Source organism: Schistocerca piceifrons, chromosome 3, assembly GCF_021461385.2.
Source record: "Schistocerca piceifrons isolate TAMUIC-IGC-003096 chromosome 3, iqSchPice1.1, whole genome shotgun sequence".
Lineage (NCBI taxonomy): Eukaryota > Metazoa > Arthropoda > Insecta > Orthoptera > Acrididae > Schistocerca > Schistocerca piceifrons.
The window spans coordinates 929,643,770-929,663,907 of NC_060140.1; the positions used below are offsets into that span (position 1 = coordinate 929,643,770).

A 20,138-nucleotide genomic window follows, 5' to 3' on the forward strand; every position below is an offset into this window, starting at 1 on the left:
ATGCTCTGAAAATCTAATCAATTGCATATCACAGCATCTTCTCCCTGTCGGTTAAATTTTGCGTCTGTAGCACATCATCTTCGTGGTGTAGCAATGTTAATGGCCAGTAGCGTATGTGAACAGTAGGTAGTATTATGGAATATAACAAATACAAGCCTTGAGAATTCTAACAATAGAAACGATGCCCCTCAATGGATTTCTGATGTTATGGAATGCACTATTGAAGGAGTTGAGAAGAAACGTCACTCACTGAGATCTTAATACTTGGAAGAAAAAAACGAAAATAGAAAAGAAAAAGAAAAATGGGGGTTATCCGAGGTTATTTTTGCTTGCGTAAATGGCCGTGTCACAGTAATTGAGTTCTGTCACCAGCCACTGAACGAACTGCTCACACAAGCTCACTAAACCTAGGTACTACACCAAACCGCATGTGTTAAAGATAAGTTATCACTTTATAAAATGTAAACAATTATGAATAAATCATTTAACAAACAAAGTTTCTTGTAAACAGTTCTTATCCTAGTGCAATATCTGAAGCTACAGCAAAGAGCTTGCACACATTCGGTATTAATTTTGTTGTGGCGGCTTTGAGATTCTGTGTAGGTGCATTAACGAAATGTAGTTATCATCTGTTGCTAAGAAACGAAGAGTAGTCGCTAACGGTTCATGAGGCGATGTTGCTTCTCGACATTTTATGTTTTTTCTAATATGCAGTCCTTCATGGTTTCGTAAAAGTCCAAAATCACTTGCTGTCATTCTAACAAAATTCTCGTACCCACTACAAAAACGTCTCGCATTAACGGGTTAAGGCGCCTTCCGAATGTATTGTCTCTAGAAGACTTCTAATCCACCATCTCGGTCGTTTCCGCCTTTTTTACTACTTCATAGTATGTATCTGCCATTAGTTATAAAATCTGAAGTAGTCGAGGTGTTCACATTTGGTCAGAATCGACAAATCGCTAAGGAACACTGAAAAACACAGTATATAATACACCGTAAAAACAGATTTGCATTCCACATGTTGTGCATGTGCCAGGAATTTGTCAGAATGGGAACATAGCTTAAGTGTAAATAATAGAAGTCCCCTACGTGTCTGCACCAAATTGGCGTCGTGAAGTATGCTACCGTCATCAATAAAATACGCGAATCGCCATAGTTTATTTATCGGACTGTGGCAGTATACAACATATATGTAATTTTTTAGACATTTCGCTGTATATATTTTTTTTTAGAACGCTGTATAGGTCTGTAACTAACTATGAATTCTTTCAAATACCCCCAGATCATCTTGTAAAGCTCCACAAGACGGTACAACTCACTGCTTCAGTTCTTCAATAATATCAACGGGAGTGTGGCAAACTTCACTTTTAAGGAGACTCCAGACACAAATATCTAGGTTTGGTTTGCAGCTATGTTACCAATTCCGTAGAGGAAAAGAATCCACCAAACAGGTAAAAGTTTTAAATAAGTTCAGGATGAAGTTGTAGATGTTTAGTGTATTCTTTTCCTCTGCGAAATTAAGGGCACGTGATCTTGTAGGTCAATGTACAAGTTCTGCCCGACCTATCCATCTTGGATCATATGGGAACGTTACCAGTCGTCTTACGTCAGCAGTAAAAGTGCAGGCGGCCCGTCATGCACGACCTAAACTCCCATTGTTTCGCAAGGGGAACGTTTTCAAGAAATCCTAGAAGCGATACATTATTGCAGTGGCTGTGTTGTTAATAAGAACGATGCAATGTTCCTTTGGACATGCATGTAGGAACATTGCTTCGTTCTTATTAACAACACAGCCACTGCAATATCGTATTTATCCGCCGATATAAAGCAGCGACACTCAATTAAAATGTCCTCCCTTGTACGGGATTTACATAATGTGTGTACAGGTACAGGTTGTGGCACAATAACGACGTCATGTGGAAGTTTGGGTCTGACGGCACGGATAGCCAAAGCGGTTAAGGCGACCGCTCGCTTAAAGCGGGAAATTCGGTTTCGAGTCTCGGTCCGGCACAGATTTTCATTGTCGTCATTTCCTAATACTAATACTAATTTCGTACGCGCCACATTTCGTACGCGCCACATTTCGTACGCGCCACATTTCGTGTAATCGTAGAAGATGCCTCCGCAGAAATCAGATACCCTCGTCCGTTAAGTTTCCTTGGAAAAATGTGTGCCCTATGCAGCGCTCACCTTGTACCACTAACGACACACTCAGTGAGAAACATACATTACTGATTCGGTGACTGACGAGCAGCATGAAATATATGAAAAAAGTGATGGGAACTTAGTCGAAAAGTTACATTTCAAATTAATTTGTACTGTTTTTTTTTTTTTTTTTTTTTTTTTTTTTTTTTTTTTTTTACAAATTGTGACGTGATGACGAGTTCTTGTAGCTTAACTACCATCTTCAGATCTGATAACAGACAAATGAAAACAAAAACTGCCGTAAGTAACAAGTTACCTAAGCATTTCATTGGCTTGGTTTTAAAAAATTACAGAAAGTTAACGTACCACATGTACTATTATAAATGCGACCAGCAGTGTACAGCAGGTGTGTAATGACATAGACGTTTCGCTGTATAAAAATCTTTTTTACTACGCTGGTCAAGCTCTCTGTTTCAGTTGCTGTCAGAGATAGCTTGGCAAGTTAAAAAAATAGTCTTTCTTCTAAATAATTATTTTCTTATTCTTATTCCTTTGTCAGTACATAACACATATGTCTCTGCGTTCGTTTTAGGTTTATTATGCAGAAAATTCCAGATAAAAACATCATCATTTTTCTTGGAGACTTTTATGCACAGATTGGTAAAGAAAAAAGATATAAGGAAATAGTTGGAGACTATCCTGCACGCAAGAGAACAAACAGAAATGGTGTGAGGCTAATAGAACTTTGCCAAGTACACAATTTAATTCTTAAATCCACAGCTTTCAAGAAACTACCACGAAGACAAAAGACAAGGATATCCCCAAAGCCTAGCTTTGGGGAATTTCAACTTGATCATGTGGCAATCAAGAAGATTTCTTGCAAAGAAATCATGAATGTTAGGGCATTCAGGGGTGCAAATTTGGATTCAGACAATTACCTTTCTAAAATTAACTTCAAAGACACCCCAAATAGGAAACGCAGCATGAAACGATTAAGGGTTGGAATTACAACACGGAAAAGATATTAAAATCAGATGAATTCACAAAAGCAACTGAAACCATTCAGACACAAAGCTGGGAGGATATAAAAGAAAACCTCATTACTACAGCCGAACGGACAGCACCTAACATAAAAAGTAAAAAACATGCCTGGTGGTCGCTGGAATGTGATGTGAAAACAGTCATGGCAAAACTGGCAATCACAGAAAACAGAAGAAAGCAGATTGAATTTCATTACGGTTAGAAAACTGGTAGATAAAAATAAAAAAAGAATAAGAAGACACATGAAAACAAAACTCTCCTCCAAATTGATGAAGAATTTGCTAAAAACAGCAAAGAAGCTTTTACAGAACTTTCAAAGAAAGGTTATCAAGATACAAAGCACCCATCCTCCAATTTCGAGATGTAAATGGGACAATCGCTCACATAACACGGAAAATTTCAAAATACTAGCAGGCTACTTTGAGAAACTCTTGAATTGTGAACCCATTCTTGAAAATTTTGAATCCATTCCAAATAACAGTGAGAAGCCGGATTCAGGACCACCGACGACTGAAGAACTACAGAAGGTCATTTCAGAACTTAAAAACAACAAAGCGACCGGAGAAAACCAAATAGTGGCCGAACTACGAAAAAAGGCTGACAAAAATGCAATTACATCCCTTCAGTGTGTTTTCGATAAAATCTGGAAAGAAGAAGAAACCCCCCCAGAATGGAGAACGGCTCTCATTCACCCTATCCACAAGAAAGGTTTGAAGACAGACCCCCAACAATTACAGAGGAATATAACTGCTGGATATAACAAACAAGATTGTAAAGTCCTTTTGAACAGGGCAGAGCCACAGTTGGACCCACAAATCGGGGAATACCAGGGAGGTTTTAGAAAGGATAGATCATGTTCAGAGCAAATACTAAACCTCAAAAATATCATGGCATACCAAAAATCAAGGGCAAAGACATACGTAGTCTCCTTCATTGATTTAAAAAAAGCAAATGACTCGATTAATAGAGAATCTCTATTATTAGTCCTGGAAGAAATGGATTTGGATAAGAAAACAACTAATATTATAAAAGCGACCGTTACAAACACATTTTCGAAAGTTAAATTTATGGGCGAATTATCGGAACCCTTTGAAATGAAAACGGGAGTGTGAAAGGAGAGTGGGCTCTCACCGTTGCTGTTCAATTGTGCGCTTGAGAAAGTAGTCAGAGAATGGAACACAAATATTAAGAGTGGTATAAGATTGGGTTGCAAAAAGAAGAATCTTAAAGTAAACTGCATTGCTTTTGCAGATGATATGGCCCTGTTTGCTGAAACAATGGAAGAAGCACGGGAGCAAATCCTTGAACTAAAGAAACAAGCAGCTAAAATAGGTCTTCACATCTCCTTTGAAAAAACTAAGATATTGACAAACATCAAGCATTCATGTAAATACCTCAAAGTTCAAGAACAAAAGATTGAAATAGTAAAAGAATTCAAATATCTCGGAGGATGGATTAATTGGAATGCTGGGGAAAGCAAAGCAATGGAATCCAGAAAAAATAAACTTTAATTGGCCTACCAACTAACAAAAAATACATACAACAAAAAATACCTTTCATGGGGGTCCAAAATGACACATTACAAGACAATGATTAAGCCAGAATCAATCTATGGAGCAGAAACACTAAACATGAATTTCAAATGCCAAATGGAGAAACTTGAGCTAAAGGAAAGAAAAATTTTAAGAACAATCATAGGACCAAAATTTCAAGACAATAAGATTATATACATCAAAAATGAAATTCTCTGCAAGAAAACTGAAAAACTTTCAGATACTATGCGAAAAAGGAGGATAAATTTTTATGGTCATCTTCTCAGAATGAATTCCAACAGATTAACCAAACAAATCTTTGACTTTTTCCGTAACCGCAAAACGAAACCCAACTGGTTTAAAGAAACTGAGAAAGACCTAGTAGAATTAAAGACTTCAGAAAATTCACTTATTGATCGAACAGGTAAATTAATTACTAAAGATGTAAACATAAGTTTCCAAGACAGATCTACACAAAAGTCCATCTAGGAAAAACAGAGGAAAAGAAGATCAGAAAGAATCAAGAAATACTGGGCCCTAAGAAAAGAACAACTTACAAAGAAATGATTGATCCAGCATACCCCAAAGAGGGTGAAACGAAAGAAGAAGATAACAGGTTTTACCTGAGAATTTAAAATAATAATGTTATGGATGACGCAACGGTGTCGTACACTGCTAGTTGCATCTATAATACTACGTGTGGTATGTTAATTACTTGTAAATTTTTAAAAGCCAGTAGCAGTTTTTACATAACTTGTAATTTGGCACAATTTTTCTTTCGATTTGTTCTCAGTTATGCTACCAGAACTGGCCATCACTTCACACTTTGTATGAAAAAGAAAAAAAAGTTACTAGGACAACCCTTACTTGTTGCCAAATTTCACGATTCTAGATCAAGGGGAAGTACCCTATAGATTTTGACGAGTGAGTTTTCGAGTATCAGAATGTGTGACATAAAAGCCGTATTGTTTGACTGAACTGACTTAATAGCTTAAATGTTTTACAAAACTAAGGGAACATAGACCTTGGTAAGTGACATAAATTTAAATTTGATACTCCAACCTGTCCACGAGAAAAGGGGTCTTAACAGACGGACAGACAAACAGATGGATAAAAAATGACAAAAAATATTTTTTCGTGTTATATACGAATTAACAATTTTAGGATGTTTTCCTTTACTTATACTATGAAAGCTTGCTTCTTGCCAAATTGCATGAGTGTAGGTCAACAGGCAGTACCCTATTGAGGGACGGAATCAAAAAATTAAGATCAACAAAAATTAAGTTATATTTTGTCTCCTGTGTTAAAGTATATGAGCCGTGGTAAAAATTTGCTGTTTTGAAGAGCGTGCCGTAGCGCGTAGTGTGAAGCAGTCGCTCTCCGTTTCTGGTGGTGGCGCCGCTGTGGCAATCGCAGCTTTGGTATCTCCATCTGGTGGGAAAGGGGAAAGGTAGCTTGTTCACGTGCATTCCAGGGGCGCTATGAGCTCGCCAGTCGGGCAGTCTGTCAGTCTCAGGGAGTCTGGTCAGTTGGTCAGCCGGGTCAGTGTGGGGCAGTTAGTGTCTGTCTGTCGTCCGGAGTGCTAGTATGTGTTAGGCCACCAGTCTGACGAGTTTGTTCAGGCAATGGTCATAGGCGGTTGGATCTAGCGGTTGGTCGGTCGCGCACTGAAACACAGGATGACTTGTCCGTCTTGAGCGTCGTCGCATGTGAGGTCGCCACGTCAGTCCAGTGGGCCGCGCCGTATAGTGAGGGGTAGTGGCTTCGCTGCCGACACGAGAGCAACAGGAGTCAACCCACGACATCAGTTTGGCCGGTGCGAGCTGCGACGTCGTGAGAAGGGGGGATTCGGCGCGCCTTCCTGCGTCCGTTGAAGCGGCTGGCAGCGGACGGTTCGGGAGAGCGATTTGGGGGTGTTGCGCCAGGTCTTCGCCAGGCATCGCAGTATTAGAAGTGATTTGTGATATGTTGTTTTATTACTTGTTAAATTCTACTTGTTTTCTTGGTCAGTCTCTCGTCCCCAGCTTGCTCGTCTGTCTCCCGTCCGCATTTGTTAGGCAGTTAGTGTCTGTCTGTCTGTCGGTCTGTCGTACGTTAATAGCTGCCTCTGTCATGTTTGTCGGATTCGGTGTTAGCGAATTTATTGCTTAAGGTGTAAAGGCCGAATTCCTCAAATATGTTTTTATATTGCCTGTCATCTTGAGAGGCGGTATATATGTAATGTAGAGCATGTTTGTACATGTTATGTAAGGCGGAATTTTATGGCTTTATATTTAAATGGTCATTTTAGTATATAAAGTTGCCACCCTTCCACCGTAAGAATTTTCTTTTAAAAGCAAGTTCCACTTTCGGTGGCAAGTCATTTTTTTAAATTTTTTTTTAATGCGAGTGTTTCTACCATTTCCATCCCTCGTATGGGGTGCATAGTTTATGTGTTTGTGCGAGTTGTTAAAATTTTTAGTTTAAAGCAATCCGGTATGTTGCAGATTTGCACCAGTGTAGTCTTTCAGAGGTCGTTGTGAGCGGTCGTAACTACGGCCATGTTAAAAGGGAGCGGCAAGGTTCTCAGCCCGGAAGCTCATACTGTCAAAAATAAAATAAAAAAGTTGTTATTTCTGCCTCTGAATAAATTGTAACTTGATATTTGGAGGGTTCTTTCTGATTATAATTTTTAAATCTGTTTTTTTTTAAAAGGTTTTTTAGGAATAAAATTTCCATTTGTTGAACGAAATTTAATTTGTTTTCATCAGTTACCCACTGGCAACTACTTCCACGCTCACATAGTGTGATTAAATGTGTTAATGTTCTTGATGAATCGCTAGTATGTTGTTGTCTTCAGTCCTGAGACTGGTTTGATGCAGTTCTCCATGCTATTCTATCCTGTGCAAGCTTCTTCATCTCCCGGTACTTACTACAACCTACATCCTTCTGAATCTGTTTAGTGTACTCATCTCTTGGTCTCCCTCTACGATTTTTACCCTCCACGCTGCCCTCCAACGCTAAATTTGTGATCCCTCGATGTCTCAACACGTGTCCTACCAACCGATCCCTTCTTCTTTTCAAGTTGTGCCACAAACTCCTCTTCTCCCCAATTCTATTCAATACCTCCTCATTAGTTATGTGGTCTACCCATCTGATCTTTAGCATTCTTCTGTAGCACCACATTTCGAAAGCTTCTTTTGTCCAAAGTATTTATCGTCCATGTTTCACTTCCATACATGGCTACACTCCATAGAAATACTTTCAGAAACGACTTCCTGACACTTAAATCTATACTCGATGTTAACAAATTTTTCTTCTTCAGAGACGCTTTCCTCGCCATTGGCAGTCTACATTTTATAGCCCCTCTAGTTCGACCATCCTCAGTTATTTTGCTCCCCAAATAGCAAAACTCCTTTACTACTTTAAGTGTCTCATTTCCTAATCTAATTCCCTCAACATCACCCGACTTAATTCGACTACATTCCATTATCCTCGTTTTGTTTTGTAGTAAATAAAGTAAATTCTTTAAGAAAAGATTTTGAAAGTAAATTCACGGTTCAGAATAGTTTATCCCGTGTCGGTTTTCGCTGTTAATTACGACACATCCCGTACGTGGGTCTCTGCTTGTGTGTCCCAGGGTCTCTACCCCCCCCCCCCCCCCCCCCCCCCTACGAGTTAGCGTGTAACAATGGAATGTCCTGTAGGGCGCAGAGTGTGCTGGTCATGATGGACAGAGGGCTGCAGCCATAGTGCTCACTTGTAGACGACGGTGGTGACGCCGCGAGTCCGCCGCCCAGAGACGACGACGACGTCGTTGCGGCCGCCCAGTCGCTCGTCGGGGCAGACGCCGTTCTGCCCGTCGCACTGCGCCGTCGCCGACATGTAGTAGTCGTCGGCGCGGAACTGTCCCGTCGACGCGTCGTAGAACGCCACCACCACGTCGCCGCCCACCATGGTCGACCTGTGGGAACGAAGAAACCGCGTCAGCGCTGCTTCTACATCTACATGATTACTCTGCAATTCACATTTAAAAGTGCTTGGCAGAGAGTTAATCGAACCGCAATCATAATATCTCTCTACCATTCCACTCCCGAACAGCGCGCGGGAAAAACGAACACCTAAACCTTTCTGTTCGAGCTCTGATTTCTCTTATTTTATTTTGATGATCATTCCTACCTATGTAGGTTGGGCTCAACAAAATATTTTCGCATTGGGAAGAGAAAGTTGGTGACTGAAATTTCTTAAATACACTCCTGGAAATGGAAAAAAGAACACATTGACACTGGTGTGTCAGACCCACCATACTTGCTCCAGACACTGCGAGAGGGCTGTACAAGCAATGATCACACGCACGGCACAGCGGACACACCAGGAACCGCGGTGTTGGCCGTCGAATGGCGCTAGCTGCGCAGCATTTGTGCACCGCCGCCGTCAGTGTCAGCCAGTTTGCCGTGGCATACGGAGCTCCATCGCAGTCTGGTAGCATGCCGCGACAGCGTGGACGTGAACCGTATGTGCAGTTGACGGACTTTGAGCGAGGGCGTACAGTGGGCATGCGGGAGGCCGGGTGGACGTACCGCCAAATTGCTCAAAACGTGGGGCGTGAGGTCTCCACACTACATCGATGTTGTCGCCAGTGGTCGGCGGAAGGTGCACGTGCCCGTCGACCTGGGACCGGGCCGCAGCGACGCACGGATGCACGCCAAGACCGTAGGATCCTACGCAGTGCCGTAGGGGACCGCACCGCCACTTCCCAGCAAATTAGGGACACTGTTGCTCCTGGGGTATCAGCGAGGACCATTCGCAACCGTCTCCATGAAGCTGGGCTACGGTCCCGCACACCGTTAGGCCGTCTTCCGCTCACGCCCCAACATCGTGCAGCCCGCCTCCAGTGGTGTCGCGACAGGCGTGAATGGAGGGACGAATGGAGACGTGTCGTCTTCAGCGATGAGAGTCGCTTCTGCCTTGGTGCCAATGATGGTCGTATGCGTGTTTGGCGCCGTGCAGGTGAGCGCCACAATCAGGACTGCATACGACCGAGGCACACAGGGCCAACACCCGGCATCATGGTGTGGGGAGCGATCTCCTACACTGGCCGTACACCACTGGTGATCGTCGAGGGGACACTGAATAGTGCACGGTACATCCAAACCGTCATCGAACCCATCGTTCTACCATTCCTAGACTGGCAAGGGAACTTGCTGTTCCAACAGGACAATGCACGTCCGCATGTATCCCGTGCCACCCAACGTGCTCTAGAAGGTGTAAGTCAACTACCCTGGCCAGCAAGATCTCCGGATCTGTCCCCCATTGAGCATGTTTGGGACTGGATGAAGCGTCGTCTCACGCGGTCTGCACGCCCAGCACGAACGCTGGACCAACTGAGGCGCCAGGTGGAAATGGCATGGCAAGCCATTCCACAGGACTACATCCAGCATCTCTACGATCTTCTCCATGGGAGAATAGCAGCCTGCGTTGCTGCGAAAGGTGGATATACACTGTACTAGTGCCGACATTGTGCATGCTCTGTTGCCTGTGTCTCTGTGCCTGTGGTTCTGTCAGTGTGATCATGTGATGTATCTGACCCCAGGAATGTGTCAATAAAGTTTCCCCTTCCTGGGACAATGAATTCACGGTGTTCTTATTTCAATTTCCAAGAGTGTAGATCTCGCTGCGACGAAAACCGTCTTTGCTTTAATGACTTCCATCCCAATTCGCGTATCATATCTGCCACACTCTCTCCCCTATTACGTGATAATACAAAACGAGCTGCCCTTTTTTGCACCCTTTTGATGTCCTCCGTCAATCCCACCTGATAAGGATCCCACACCGCGCAGCAATATTCAGAGGACGAACGAGTCTAGTGTAAGCTGTCTCTTTAGTGGACTTGTTGCATCTTCTAAGTGTCCTGCCAATGAAACGCAACCTTTGGCTCGCCTTCCCCACAGTATTATCTATGTGGTCTTTCCAACCGAAGTTGTTCGTAATTTTAACACCCAGGTACTTAGTTGAATTGACAGCCTTGAGAATTGTGCTATTTATCGAGTAATCTAATTCCAATGGATTTCTTTTGGAACTCGTGTGGATCACCTCACACTTTTCGTTATTTAGCGTCAACTGCCACCTGCCACACCATACGGCAATCTTTTCTAAATCGCTTTGCAACTGATACTGGTCTTCGGATGACCTTACTAGACGGTAAATTACAGCATCATCTGCGAACAACCTAAGAGAACTGCTCAGATTGTCACCCAGGTCATTTATATAGATCAGGAACAGCAGAGGTCCCATGACGCTTCCCTGGGGAACACCTGATATCACTTCAGTTTTACTCGATGATTTGCCGTCTATTACTACGAACTGCGACCTTCCTGACAGGAAATCACGAATCCAGTCGCACAACTGAGACGATACCCCATAGGCCCGCAGTGTGATTAGAAGTCGCTTGTGAGGAACGGTGTCAAAAGCTTTCCGGAAATCTAGAAATACGGAATCAACTTGAGATCCCCTGTCTGCGTTGCACAAGAACGATGTTTTCTTCGTCCTGACCGTACCGTGACAGTCGTACCCTACGAACTAAAAGGAGAACTCCCCGTCGTATGCACTCTTACGGGCAATGTTAATGCCCCAACCTCCAGATCTCAGGCACTCAGATCGGTATGTCGATAGATTATCAACCAAAACTCCAATTTAGTTCGTACTATGAGGGTCACTCCGAAAGAAATGCACACTATTTTTGTAAAAATACAGTTTTCATTCTGGATGTATGAAAGTTTTGCAGTGTGTAGATACATCCTTCCCACTGTGAACCATAACATCCTTTTAAATAAATTAGAATTCTATGGTGTCACGGACAGTGCTGCAAAATGGTTCAAGTCATACCTCGCAAACAGGAAACTAAGCGTGGCAATGCAAGGGACTAGTGAATTAAGTCATCAGTCATCATAAGAATGGGAAGAAATTACATGTGGTGTCCCACAAGGATCCATCTTAGGGCCATTGCGTTTTCTTGTGTACATTAATGATCTCTCATCAGTTACACTGCCAGAAGCAGAGTTCGTTTTGTTTGCAGACGACAAGAGTATTGCAATAAATAGTATGTAGAGTGTAGTTCTAGAAAGATCTGCTAATGTGGATATTAATAAATGGTTTAAAGACAACTCACTGACATTAAACTTCGAAAAGACTCACTATATGCAATTCAGAACCTGTAAGAGGTTTCCACCCAGCATATGCATAAAGTATGAAGAAGAGCAGATAGAAGAGGTTCACAGTCTTAAATTCCTGGGATTACAACTTGATAATAAATTTAGTTGGGAGGCGCACACCATAGAACTGCATAAACGCCTTAACAAATCTGTATTTGCAATTCGAGTGTTAGCAGACATAGGCGACATAAAAATGAATAAGCTTGCATAGTTTGCCTACTTTCATTCCATAATGTCACATGGTATAATATTTTGGGGTAACACTTCAAGTCAAACAAAAGTTTTCAGAGTCCAAAATCGTGTAATATGTATTATTTGTGAAGAAAATTCACGGACGTCCTGTAGAAACCTCTTCAAAGAACTGGGTATACTAACTACAGTCTCTCAGTATATTTACTCCTTAATGAAATTTGTCCTAAATAATATATCACTTTTTCCAACAAACAGCTCAGTTCATACGTACAATACCAGGAACAAAAATGATCTGCACAAGGACTTAGAAGCACTTACTTTAGTTCAAAAAGGGGTCCACTACTCAGGAACACTCATCTTCAATAATTTGCCAGTAAACATAAAAAATTTAGTTGCAAATAAAGATCAGTTTAAAAGCAGCCTGAAAGACTTACTAGGGGCCAAGTCCTTCTACTCTACTGACGAATTTTTTAAATAGAAACAAATTATGTATATAGTCATTCTATTAGTATTGTTATTTCAGCTTAAAGAAAAAGACATGTTCCAAATCCACGAGGATCTCCTCAGCACGGATCTATGGAACGAAAAACTAATCTAATCTAATCTAATCTCACTTGTTTTCAAACTTAGTTCAATATGTTCCCGTGAGTGGCGCACGTCTTCAAGATGGCTGCTACACTTTACGTTCGTCAGAAGCAACGTGCTGTCATAGAATTCCTGTGCTGTGAAAACGAGACAGTGGCAAACATCCACAAGAGGTTGAAAAAACGTGTGTGGAGATGCTGCTGTCGATGGCAGTACAGTTAGTCGGCGTGCAAGCAGGTTACGTGATGAAAGCGGGCACGGCAATATTGAGGATTGTCCTCGCAGCGGCAGGCCTCGTACTGCACACACTCCAGACAATGTGCAGAGAGTTAACAAATTGGTGACTGCTGACAGACGCACCACAGTGAATTAATTGTCACGCTGCGTTGGGATAGCGGAAGGAAGTGTTTGCAGAATACTGAAAGTGTTGGCGTTGAAAAAGGTTTGTGCCAGGTGGGTTCCCAGGATGTTGACAGTGGCTCACAAACAAGGAAAACGGTATTCACCGAATTTTGGAACAGCACGAGAATGGTGGAGATGAATTTCTTGGAAGAATTGTGACAGGTGATGAAACATGGCTCCATCATTTTTCAACAGAGACGAAGAGGAAGTCAATGGAGTGGCATCATGCAAATTAACCCAAGAAAAAAAAAATTCAAAACCGCACCTTCTGCTGGAAAAGTTATGCCTACGGTGTTTTTCGATTCCAAAGGACTCTTGCTTGTAGATATGATGCCAAGTGGAACCACCATAAATTCTGATGCATATGTGACCACATTGAAGAAACTTCAAGCTCGACTGAGTCGTGTTCGACCACATCGGCAAAAGCAGGATGTTTTGCTGTTGCACGACAATGCACGGCCACGTCAATCAAAAAACCATGGAAGCGATCACAAAACTCGGTTGGACAATACTGAAACATCCGCCTTACAGTCCTGACCTGGCTCCATGTGACCATCATCTCTCTGGGAAACTGAAATACTCTCTTCGTGGAACAAGGTTTGAAGATGATGACTCCCTTGTGCACGCTGCCAAACAGTGGCTCCAACAGGTTGGTCCAGAATTTTATCGGGCAGGTATACAGTTGCTGGTTCCAAGATGGCGTAAGGCAGTTGAGAGGGATGGAAATTACGTGGAGAAATGAAAATATTGTTCCTAAAGGATGTATCTACACACTGTAAAACTTTCAAACATGTAGAATAAAAGATGGATTTAAAAAAAAATTGTGTGCATTTCTTTTGGAGTGTCCCTCGTATGTGCTGTAATCCAGGAAAACGGGCGTAAACGTTGATTAACAGCTACACCAGAACTACAGACCACACGAAAAGATAACTGTGAGTGTGTAACATATGCTGATTCCGTGGGGAAGATGGCATAGCATTAGATCCTCGTGCCAAAGATCTCCCATTCAAACCCCAATGGCGACACGTTCTTTTACTGTATTATGCGTGAAAGTGTTGTATGCGACAACGTGTTCATGAGATGTAATAAGGCTGTTTGGAGTTTTTCAGCAATATTCTTTCGGCAGTCTGCTTTCGGTTTGTTTCTTTCAAAGGAGTAAACCTATAGAGTACATTTGTAGTTCCACAGAATGAACCATCGGAACAGAAAGAAAACAATTGCATCACACGTGCGGAAGTAATAATAATAATAATAAGACCAATAATAAGTACATAGCGTTCAACTAACGAAGCGAAAGCTGACTGTCAAAAGAACATTGCTACAAACTCCGAAAAGTTCTTTTACATGTCAGGAAAATGTTCTTCCATATAAGACTTTCACGCGTAAGCAGTTAAAAAAATCTATCTTGATAGAAATCTGAAGAGGACAGTAGTTCTTCAGATTTATATCAAGATAGAAATCTGCCAAAAACAGTACTTCTACTTATGGCATGTATCGGTTCGAAAAATGCACTGACGATGATCAGTCGAAATCGATTTGCAACAAGATAAATAAATTATGGTTCCGCGACTGGTTGCTGCATTTTTTACAATTTTATATTCCACTGTCGCTGCACAGAAAGGGAACCTTATGGACCCCGACATTCAAAAGTTAAAAAATTGTCACCTGTGGCGTTTGAACGATCTACCTTCTCTACCATGAGAAATCTAGATACACTTATCCGGTGCTCCGTAGCTCTGGTGATACTTCTGATTACCGTTTACGTATATTCTACTGAACGACAGCACACAGCACGAACTAAATCGGTGTTTCGTTTCATACACTATCGACATTCAACGCCTAGTACCGATCTGAGTGTCTTACGTCTGGATGTAAGAAGCGATATGGAATGGAACGGTAGTGTAGAAGCAGTACTAGGAACGACATGATGGAACACTTAGATCTGTTGGTGAGCTTTTGGCAAAACGCAGTTAGTCTATGAAGGAAAGCGCGTATCCTCCTCAGACATCGTGCAGCACATTTCTACATCCAACTTTTATTTTTTTCTAGCTTTCTTCAAGCTCCCAGTAGATTACAGCAACTTACTGAACAAGGTTGTTTAATGGAGTGTTAGCAGTGATTCGAGAAAAAAATTAAGGTTATTTTTGGTTTAGAATATATTTTAATGTGCCAATATACCCTAAGTTTTCAAATAAATGATTGATTTTTTCCTCAGAACGGTACTGTGATATAAATTCAGGAACACTGAAAATAGCGCTCCAAGAGGAGAGCGTTGGATAGAATTGATGCAGATGAGCGATGTACTTGATCCCAAAATCAAGACACGTAAGCAAATACAGGAAGCACAAGTAGACAAATACAGTGCAACATTAGTCCCATACAACCTAGAAGTACTTAAACCTAACTAACCTAAGGACATCACACACATCCATACCCGAGGCAGGATTCGAACCTGCGACCGTAGCGGTCGCGCGGTTCCAGACTGAAGCGCCTAGCTGAAGTGGCCGAGCGGTTCTAAGCGCTCCAGTCTGGAACCGCGCGACAGCTACGGTCGCAGGTTCGAATCCTGCCTCGGGCATCTATGTGTGTGATATCCTCAGGTTAGTTAGGTTTAAGTAGTTCTAAGTTCTAGGGGACTGATGACCTCAGATGTTAAGTCCCATAGTGCTCAGAGCCATGTGAACCATTATTTTTGAAGCGCCTAGAACCGCTCGGCCACTCCAGCCGGCCCACTCTGAAGTGTAGTGCAGCATTCAATAATAGTTACCTGGCCTGCAATAACAATGTTTAACTGTCAGAAAGGAATTTTCGCTCTGTGTGAGGTGTGTGCTGTTGTGAAATTTCCTATCAGATTAAAACTGTGTGCCGGACCGAGACTTGAACTCGGGACCTTTACCTTTCACCTTTAGAGCAGTTTCCCGCGAAAGGCTAAGGTCCCGAGTTCGACTTTTATTCCGGCACACAGTTTTAAACTGCCAGGAAGCTTCATATCAGCCCACACTCCACTGCAGAGTGAAAATTTCATTCTGGGAACATCCCCCCGGCTGTGGCTAAGCCACATCTCCGCAATACCCTTCCTTCCAGAAGTGCTAGTCTTGGAAGATACGCAGGAGAGCTTCTGTGAAGTTTGAAAAGTAGGAGACGAAGTACTGCCGGAAAGTATATCTGTGAGGACACATTGTTAATAGTGCTATAATCCGTTCATCATAAGAATAAACACGATGTAAACATTGCACTATGTATTCTTCCGCGTTTGCTGGAACCTCATTGGATTTCTGTTTTCGTGGGGCTGCAGCCAAGCTGTCTCGAGAACTGCCAAGTACGATAATAAGGGTACGTTTTGTGCAGTGCGTTACGCGCACATCGACTTAGCGATAATACGGGACAACAGCTTTAACGGTGCATTTAACTTGGACAGTTCTGGCCGGTCAGCTGCTACAGCTAGCCTACAGTCACGTGGCCAGCTGAAAAAAAAAAAAAGAAAAAGAGAAGAAGAAGAAGAAGAAGAAGAGGTTCAAGAGGTTCAAACGGCTCTAAGGACTATGGGACTTAAAATCTGAGGTCATCAGTCCCCTAGAACTTGGAACTACTTAAACCTAACTAACCTAAGGACAGCACACACATCTATGCCCGAGGCAGGATTCGAACCTGCGACCGTAGAGGGCCAGCTGCAGTTCACACGTAAAAAGAGATGAGCATAGGAACAATACAGCTTTTAATGTCATCTAAGTTTTAAGCAGAATGAAATACTACACTGCACATCTCCCACAATACGCTCCTTAGACGACTAGACGAAAACCGCAAAACGTTATCGTTTTTAGATAACGTAGTACTGTAGATTGATACACAAGAAAGGAAGTATTCACAATATTAAAAACTACCGTCCTATCAGGTTGCTCTCAATTTTGTACAAAATTTTCACAAAGATCTTGTTAAACCGAATTAGTTCCACCCTAGACTCAGGCCAACCTATAGAACAAGCAGGATTCCGAAGCAATTTTAGCACTATTGACCACATTCTGACCGTTAGTGAAGTGATAAGCAGAGCGAATGAATACCAACTGCCTCTCTGCATTGCCTTTGTTGACTTTGAAAAGGCATTTGACTCCGTTAGCCATGTAGCTGTCCTCCAAGCTTTGAGTGAGCAAGGAGTGGGAGCAGCATACATTGAAGTGCTCAGGAAAATCCACGAGAATTCTTCAGCTTATGTTAACATCGGCGAATCAACTCAAGAATTCCGCATCATGAGGGGTGTCAAGCAAGGCGATCCCATCTCCCCAAAACTGTTCTCTGCTGTATTGGAAATGGCTATGTCAAAGTTGAGCTGGGAAGGTAAGAGAATTAGAATTAATGGAAGATGGCTTACCAACTTGAGATTTGCTGATGATATTGCCTAACTGGCGAAAGACTTCGCAGAGCTCCAAAACTTAGTTACAGATCTTGCATCGGAATGTCAGCTGGTTGGCTTGAACATGAACCTTTCCAAAACAAAAGTAATGTCCAACAAATGGGTCCCAGCTGGAGATGTGAAGGTCAAGGACAGTCTGCTAGAAGAGGTCAGTGAATATGTCTACCTTGGCCAGATTATAAATATGAAGGGAGACATAAGGCCAGAAATCTATCGACGCATCAAGCTTGGCTGGCAAGCATTTGGGAAGAATTCAAAAGTGTTCAGATCAAAAATGTCAGTAAATTTGAAGAAAGCAGTATTTGATTTTGATGAATGCATTCTGCCTGTGATGACGTCTGGCTACGAGACATGGACACTGAACTCATTTACAAAAGGGAAACTTAGGACAGCACAGAGAGCCATGGAGAGATCAATGCTGGGCTATACAAGAAAGGACAGGAAAAGGGCAGATGGCATCCGGTCTGTGACGAAGGTTAATGACATCTTAGAGACAGTAAGTTCCTTGAAATGGCAGTGGGCTGGCCACGTCGCAAGAAGAAAAGACAACAGATGGACGAAGCTAGTACTGGAGTGGAGTCCGAGGTAGCACCGGAGGCCTAGAGGAAGACCACCAGACAGATGGGACAAAGACATCAAGAAGATCGCTGGTAACACCCGGCAGAGAACTGCCCAAGACCGTCCCACTTGGAGAAGACTGCTGAAAGCCTACCTGAATCCACGACTCGAAGAGGCCACATCATTTAATGATTGAATTGGCTGATGATGATGATGATGATGATGAATACTGTAATTAAAAACAAGAATGATGAAAATTCCTGACTTAGCCACAGGGTAATTTTTCTGCACAAGTTTTGTGTAACGTAAGATAGTATAGAAGAATTTCACCGTATAGTTAAATATTGAACATTCTTTCATAAAACATCGCTAATTAAGAATTTGTATTTGGAATGGAAACACGAATTTCGGATCCAATATGTAATTAAAAACAAGAAGAGGTGCAATATGCATAAAAATGATGATGAGTTTTATAATTACGAGATGTAGGTATTTCAAATTGAACTAAGAAAAAAAATGGTACGGGGGATATTTGAACTAACAAACAGATACCTACCTTTTTACCACACTTTATTAAGCAACCGACTATGCTACACATTCACTGTAGCTCAGCATATCAGCTGCTTTTTATACAGCACTGGGAAAACTTCAAAGCCGATTATCTCAGTAAATTTATGAAAAAAATTAAGAATAGCCTATTTCTCGGCCCTTTTTAATCGTGTTCCGCTCGCATGTTTCACTACGGAACAGATAGCAGCCTCAGCCATTTTCATGCTGCGCATTAACAGCGCGACAATCAGAGCACAACGCTGCAGAGGCTGTGACTGTACACGATTTTTGAAATAAAAACTACGTAGCTAAAGCGTGATTGAGAAAAACGTTGATGGCTGTTAACACATTTGAATGTGTTAAAGTTCCATTTAACGTAACTTAATAATAAGATATCTAATACGTAAGTAGGACCTACAACCAAGAGCGTAACGACACCAGTGCACTTCTGCTACGGGTTCTGGCCAATCATTGCGTTTGTGTTTGTTTACATCAGATTTATTCTTAAGATAAACAGATTATGGTATAGCTCAACTGGTAGAACACTTGCGTGTAACAGGCAAAGGTCCAGAGTTCGAGTTTCGGTCCGGCTCAAAGTTTGAATCTTCCAGGAAGTTTCAGTGTGTAATTTAATTTAGAAGTTCCATCATGTGAAAAATTTTGGTTGTATTTCTAGATATGAAAATAAAATAACGTTTTCTAGTACTTACATAAATATATTTATCCATTTAAGTTCTCAATTTATAAATTGCGCAGTAACATATTTCTTCCATTTCAAGTTTTCAGCGATAGGTACACCCAGAAATGTGGAATGTTCTACCTTCTTAACTGATTCTTGTTCATGTACCACATCAATTCTTGGTATGACTCTGTTTGTTATAAAGAACTGAACACAACACGTTTTCTCAAAATTAATGAACAGTCAATTTTCAGAGAATCTCTTAACATTTCTTTAAAAAACACATTTAACAATTTTTTCTGTTGCTTTCTCTCTTACTCAAAGTAACAATTCTGCTTGATGAATATTAAGTGGAAGGAACTCACCAATTCAAAATTTAAGGAATAGGAGTGGATCCAATGTTGTATCTCGTGAGACTCCCTTCGCGTTTTCTCCCCAGTCACTAAAATTTTCTCTCCTTTCAATATTGACTAAATTATTCAACACAACTTTTAGCATTTTATTTGTTAGGTAAACAGGGTATAGCACCTGCCGTACTTGATTTGGGCCCCAGTGGCTTGGGTTTTGTGACAGGAGAAAAAAATTTGGAAGGGCAAAAGGAAAGGGGAAGAACGAGTGAGAAGGTGAAGAAGAAAAAGAAGAATCGGAAGTTGAAGGGAAAGGATTTGGAAAGCATTAAAATGTGAAACGAGAGCAATTTTTATGAAAGGAATTCATGTGAGGAGATTCGGATTGGACTGGATTGAACAATCGTTCCGCAACACGTACCTCTCTTCTGTACAGAGACGCGTATTTCTTTATTTTCGGCTACTAGGTGGAAACATTCTAGTTATGCCAGAAACGAAATGCAAGGGCAG

The 20,138-nt window shown here is 41.8% G+C and overlaps 1 protein-coding gene across 1 annotated transcript in view; it reads right to left on the reverse strand.

Moving 5' to 3' along the window:
• Positions 1–20,138, reverse strand: part of LOC124787789 (protein Skeletor, isoforms B/C) — a 694,854-nt gene that overhangs the window by 77,113 nt on the left and 597,603 nt on the right. The window contains exon 8 of the mRNA XM_047254691.1: positions 8,458–8,661. Within this exon, the coding sequence (XP_047110647.1) occupies positions 8,458–8,661 (204 nt within the window). The remainder of the gene's footprint in view (positions 1–8,457; positions 8,662–20,138) is intronic.